Source organism: Notolabrus celidotus, chromosome 19, assembly GCF_009762535.1.
Source record: "Notolabrus celidotus isolate fNotCel1 chromosome 19, fNotCel1.pri, whole genome shotgun sequence".
Lineage (NCBI taxonomy): Eukaryota > Metazoa > Chordata > Actinopteri > Labriformes > Labridae > Notolabrus > Notolabrus celidotus.
In genome coordinates, this window is record NC_048290.1 from 25011223 (window position 1) to 25017592 (window position 6370).

A 6370-nucleotide genomic window follows, 5' to 3' on the forward strand; every position below is an offset into this window, starting at 1 on the left:
TTGGGAGTAAAAGTACAACCTGACACTATCAAAGTAGTCATCTCTGCTGAGGGTTTTGTTTTGTTTGATGATATCTTGTAAGTTATCTAAAAGTATCTACAGTAAAATATAGCAGAATCTGCAGCTAGCATGTTATGACTGCCTCTGTTAAAGATCAAGTTTTAAATGCTCACTTATAGAAGTTATAAGCAAAACTTAAAGGGAGAAAAGTCCAGAATTCATAAGACATTTAAAACCGAAAAGCAAATGGGAATTAGTCTGGACAAAAAGTTCAAGGACTTAAATATGGTACAAACCTCAAATTGACTTATGAGTGCTGCTTCAAATTCACATAACACAAGTGTCCTCTCAAAACGGGCTCCCAAACAACCAATTTGTCTTAAGATGCACAGCTCAAAGACGAAACCAGGTTACAAGAAAAATCACATTACCTTTATTTATGACAGTTTGCTACTTTTGCATTGCATGCATTGAGTGGATGTGAAAATAAAAAGGAACTCAGAAAGAGCCATTGTGCTGGTAAATATTCTCAACCGTATTAATGGGTATACACAAAAGGGCAACACTAACCCAGTAGCCTTCCAGATACCAGGGTAATGCTCCAAAAACATTATATTCACACAAGCTTTCAGTCACACAATCTGAACTGTTCCTTGTTGACACTGGCCACTTGCCTGGACAACAGGTGTACTTTGCTCTTAATCTGCTTTACTTGTCTAAATACTAGAAACCTTAGAAAAATAAAACTTTGCAAACACAGCACATGGGGCACAAAATCTAATCCCTTCAAATATCCCCTGATAATAGAGCCTCAAAGTAGCAAACAAAGTTCAAAACAAACGACCAAAAACCTGGCATGATACTCCATAATCTGTTAGGGAGCTAATGACGCAGGAACCTAAATAATCCTCACATGAAATCCTAAAATGTCTTCAACAATGGCACAGAAACTCATCTTCTTACTATTCCCCCTTTTTACCATTTTTAATACTACCAGGTATCAACCAACCATCCCATGCCTTAAAATAAACCAATAATTGCATATAGGTCAGATCCTGCACCAAATTTCAACAACTTGCATTGTTAACTTATCGTGTAGTTGGTGGTACAAAGCAACTATCTAAAGTATAAAATCTGATTATTTTCAATCAACAACAAACTTATTGCACCAATTTTTAAAACCACTCTCCCTAAAATAACTGATTGATCTAAAAAATGAGCCCAAAGTGTATCAAAGTGTCAATAAACTACACCAGCTGCCGTAAGCTTTCTCTATATTAACCTCCAAAATGCATTACAAAATTAAATGTAATGTGTAGGTAGATATAGTGAGGTAAAAGACAGAGTTTTATTAAATTTGAATTTAATCAATATAAGTTTTAGAGTCAGTGGGATAAAAATGCACATTAGTTATTGAGTGACCATGGTTAAAAAGAGTCACAGACACCTTAAAGTTGTCCAGATGAGGTATACTTATCAGACTTTTTGTGTAGAGTGGCTGTCAGCCACTTGCAGAGTTGTTGTGACTATGGAATGATGTGATTATGTAGGTGGTGTGAAAGACACTAACTAGACCCCAATCACTACCCAAGACCATCGTGCCTTGACTGGACGACGTAGAAAAACTGTTCCTATCTTAAAACCTCCTATTGATTTTGTTTCCTCTTCTTCATACACTGACTCTTTCATATCATAAAGCACACTGATGATAATAAGACAAACAGAAATGATTGACAGGTAAGATTCTGACTAAACCTTCACATAGGGTAAAATACAAGCCTCACTGGGCACGGACTTAGCCTTAGCCCATGAAGCGGTTGGCCCGGGTTTGAATCCTGTGGTCTCTTTCCCGCATGTCATTCCCCCACTCTCTCTCACTTTCCTGCACTATCCACTGTCCCCAAATGGCACTATCAGTCAACCAATCTTTATTTGTATAGTGCTAAATCTCAACAAACGTTACCTTAAGATGTTTTTACAAACATAGAAGGTCTAGAACATACTCTATGTTAAATTATTAACAAAGACCCAACACCAAGACAGGATAAGACTCTTATATCATCCACTAGCACCTCAGTAATTAGCTAGTTTCAGCAGCGAGGAAAAACTTCCTTTAACAGGCAGAAACCTCGAGCAGAACCAGACTCATGTTAGACAGCCATCTGCCTCAACTGAGGCTACAATTCATGCTATTTTTAAAAATTGGCAAGTAAAATGATTTACTGACAGTCTCCCTGCATCCAGTATGTTCTCAAAGCTGCCCAGATCATTCCTATCCTACTTACACTTTCAGGCCTCTTTTGGATTTAAAAAAAAACTATCTGGGATTTATGTCTTTTGTAGAACCTACTCATATAACACACATATATAAACACAAACAGTGAGTCAGTTCAATTCTATTTAATGCACTGCAGATGTAATCTGCAGTTAATCAGGATAAACAATCATACAAATACATGAAAAAAATGAGTGATGAATTATAAAAATGGGTAACTGTCAAACTGGTGATAATTTAAAAAACAAGATACATTTTCCATCTTTAACGGTTGTCTTATATTTAACAAGGTACTTTAGGGGTTAACTGGTTCATGTGCCGCTGCGCAGCACACACACTGCTGACTAAAGTCAAGAGGAGGCTCAGCAGACAGCAGGATAGACGGGATGTTGATGCTTCACCGCTGAAAGAAAAAGCTAATTTCCCTGCATTTGGAATCCATTAACATTTTTTTCCATGAGTAGTTAGTCTCCAACTGTTAAGTGAACAGAGACTTACAGTTCTCTCTATATTACTGTTGTTTTTATCCAATAAAAGCTGCCTGGATCCATCAGCCTGGATTGACTCTGCAGAAAAAGGTGTGGCTGGGTCGTCGTCTCAGGTCCTGCGTAGATTGAACCTCATTTTTTTAAATGCACACCAAAACTATGTTTAAACTTTGATTTGAGTATAGATTAATAGGCCTCATGCATGTACAGGCCTAATTATGTGTTGTGACTGGAGTGGTCATCTTGGTCACTGAGTTAGGATGGGGTGACATTTATGCACACATATACACACATCCTATGGCTTCTATTTACCATTAATGGTAAATTATCACTACTTTAACCACTAATGCTAAGGTATCATAAAATTGTATAATTTCGTTATACTTTAAATACAACACAAAGGCTCCGACTGAGTCTCTTTTCCCTCAAGTGGAAACTCAAGGAAGGGCAGATTTTTTTTCCACTTTTCAAACAAAAGGTTTCTGTTCAGTTTAACTCTAGTCCTGTCGTTGTCAAGGCAGATATCCAGTGATAGTTTACTGTTATTGGGTGGCACCTGGGGTGGCCAGTCAGATATCTGGGAAGGCATGTTATAGAAATCCTCTCATTCTCTCCATCTCATTGGCAAAAAAAAAGGCCCAAACTCTCTTTAAAGGTACAGTGTGTAGAAATGGGAAGATGAAGTGATATCCAGCTGTCAGAATCTAGAGTAAAGAATAACCCTTCCTGTAGGTGATGCAATGGTGTCCTTCAGAGAAAAAAAGCTCCTGTGATGCACGATAACTATGATCCTCATTTGTCAAGTTTTTACCATCAGAAACATTTATCGATACAAATTCATACAAAAAGCACGTATGTTACTAATTTGTCCGATTTGTGCTATAGTAAAAAACATGGCGTGCAAGATGGTGCCATCTGAGGGGACCTGCTGCTCTGTAGATATAAGACACATTCTAAGTTAACACAATTCAAATTCAATTTATATTCAGGTGATTGTAAATATATTTAAAAATACTTGTGAAAATGATGCTCAATTTTGAGCAAGTCTGTTAAGCTGCTACTGACTACACACTGTGCTCTTGAAAAATAAAGTGAATTGCAAGATATCATTGACTTGTAAATTTCTGGATTCACAATGCACCAAATATTATGTTTGATCCAGATAGACCATCATGTCAAGCTCCCCTGATACTCTACTGTTTCGCTTCACCACCCATGCTGACTCCATCCTCAACAAGATGAATACTCTTAGAGAAGAGCTCCGCTTCTGTGACGTCACACTCCTCATTGGGGGTCCACAAGGGACCACTGCCCAGCCTCTCTATTTCCACGGTCACAGAGTGGTGTTTGCAGCGTCCTCAGACTTCTTGCGGGACCAGTTCCTGCTCCATGAGGGACACGCTGAGCTGAGTGTGGGTATAGTTTCCAGTGTGGAGGTTGGGAGGAGGCTCCTGCTGTCCTGCTACACTGGGCTCTTAGAGGTGCAATGTCATCTTGAATTTTCCTAACTCTTTAAAGCAGAGCAGAATATTGAGGAAATAGCAATATCCCCAAATCTATTACAGGTAGCAGATTTTTTTGTGCAGGTTTCCTCTTGCACTGTGTTGCGGAATTACTGCAAAAAATGATCAGGAATACAAGTTAAAGGATAAACATCGAGTGTAACATTACTGTAACTGAATTCAGGAACAAAAATGTTGCAGCAACAGAAGAAAGGCTGTTAAGTGACAGCGAAGTTAAAGGTGATTAGAAAAGCTTTACTCAACGATTGTATTTTTTTTCCTTGTATGCTTAACTTGTGTTAGTGCAGCTGTGTTTTTGGGCTCTTTGAATTTTTTTTTGTCACTAATTCCTTATTTGCTTGGTTTCCATTATATAATTGCTACTGTAGGTCCCTCTGAGAGAGCTGGTGAGCTACCTTACAGCAGCTAGTGCACTCCAGATGACCCAGGTGGCGGAAAAGTGTGCTCAAGCTGTTTCTCAATACCTCAGTCCCACACTGGCCTTCCTGAAGCTGAACCCACCTTCAGAGGAAGGGAAAATCCAGCAGATAGACAGCAGCCGGTCAGGAGCCTGCTTAAAGAATGAGGAGGAAAGAGATGCAGCCCAGCCTGGCACCAGCTACCAGAAAGCAAACACTGAGGAATGTGAATCCAAGCCAAAGGTCAGCCAACAACCCAAGTTGGATATAAAAGGAAGGAATGAGGCCACAAATGAAAGAAGGAACATTTTAGCTACAATTGAGTTAAGTGAAGGTGTAGTATGTTGTTTCAACACACTGGAGTCAGAGGAAGGTGAAGAAATCCAGCCTGATTACAAAGTCAAGCCAACATATCAAGCTGATGACATTACAGATGATCCAAAATGCAGACTGCACCCATTTACAGCAGGTCAAACTTGTATTTCCTCCAAAACTGGAGGAATTTCTGCTAAATGCAAGGAATTGTTGGTCAGCTCTAAAAAACAAGATGAGGTTAAAGAGGAGAAAAGAGAAGAAGAAAAAGAAGAAGAAGAAGAAGAAGAAGAAGAAGAAGAAGAAGAAGAAGAAGAAGAAGAAGAAGAAGAAGAAATGTTGGTGGAGAGGCCATACCTGTGCAGGAGGTGTGACAGAGTTTTCCAGGACCTAGAGAGTTACCTGGGTCACCTGAAGGAGCACAGACGGTACCTGTGTTTGGTCTGTGGAAAAGGTTTTTCCCAGAAGAGCAACCTGACCCGCCACATACACGTCCACACCGGTGTGAAGCTTTTTCGATGCCCGCTGTGCCACAAGACATTTTCTCATAAGGCCACACTGCAAGATCACCTCAATTTGCACACAGGGGACACACCCCATAAGTGTCACTACTGCGCTGTGCACTTTGCACACAAGCTAGGCCTCAGGCGCCATATTAAGGGCTTACATGGGAAAAGCAGTCTGAAGAACATTATTGAGGAGACTGTTGACTGAGAATAAAGATGTTTTTTGTTGACATATGTTAACCCTGATGTTCATATGAATTTTGTGCATGTCAAAAAAAGTGCTGAAAAGCACAATATGACACATAGAACTGTGACTTTGGGACAATAAAAATACGAGATATTTCAATAATAATTGAATCATTCTGTGTTTCAATGAATGTTTGATGACTCTCTTTGTCCCTTTCCATTAAACATTAAAACCTGCACAACACAAAAACTGGATTTTTCAAAAACGTACTGTGAGAGACTCACAGTACCAGTCAAAAGTTTGGACACACCTAATTTTACAAAACAAGGTCTCTGCTTCCTGCTTCCATAGAGTGTAGAAAACTTTGCTGCTTGCTCTCTACGTTCTGTTGCTAATTTTTCCCACTAAAAGTAAAGAACAGTGGATTTTGGACAATAATTGGGGGGTCAGGTACCATATTTCACCTTTTCCACCAGGTTTCCAGAGGAGTTTGTCTGAAATCAGGAGGATCTAGTGATCCTAAGAACACAAACAGTAAAGGTAAAAAGGATTTTAAGTGCTGCACTACAGTACAAGCTTTCCAAATCTTACAAAAAGCTCAATGGAGGCATTGTGCCAGAACTGTTGGAAATACTTATAGGAAATTGCTGTACTCCGGGCCAGGATTTTTACTCTTGAAGC

The 6370-nt window shown here is 39.3% G+C and overlaps 1 protein-coding gene across 1 annotated transcript; it reads left to right on the plus strand.

Annotated features, from left to right (window-relative positions):
- Window positions 1-3860: 3860 nt before the first annotated feature.
- Window positions 3861-5750, plus strand: LOC117831487 (zinc finger and BTB domain-containing protein 26-like). Its single transcript, XM_034710207.1, has 2 exons — window positions 3861-4244; window positions 4655-5750. Exons 1-2 carry the CDS (start codon window positions 3936-3938, stop codon window positions 5708-5710), a joined length of 1365 nt encoding a protein of 454 aa, XP_034566098.1. The 5' UTR covers window positions 3861-3935; the 3' UTR covers window positions 5711-5750.
- The last annotated feature ends 620 nt before the right edge of the window (window positions 5751-6370 follow it).

What these genes read in the sequence shown, in the direction of transcription:
- LOC117831487 (XM_034710207.1), top strand. Translation starts at nt 3,936, where the DNA reads ATGTCAAGCTCCCCTGATACTCTACTGTTTCGCTTCACCACCCATGCT. An exon ending in GCTACACTGGGCTCTTAGAG is followed by an intron (nt 4,245 to 4,654) that starts GTGCAATGTCAT and finishes TTGCTACTGTAG; the next exon opens with GTCCCTCTGAGAGAGCTGGT.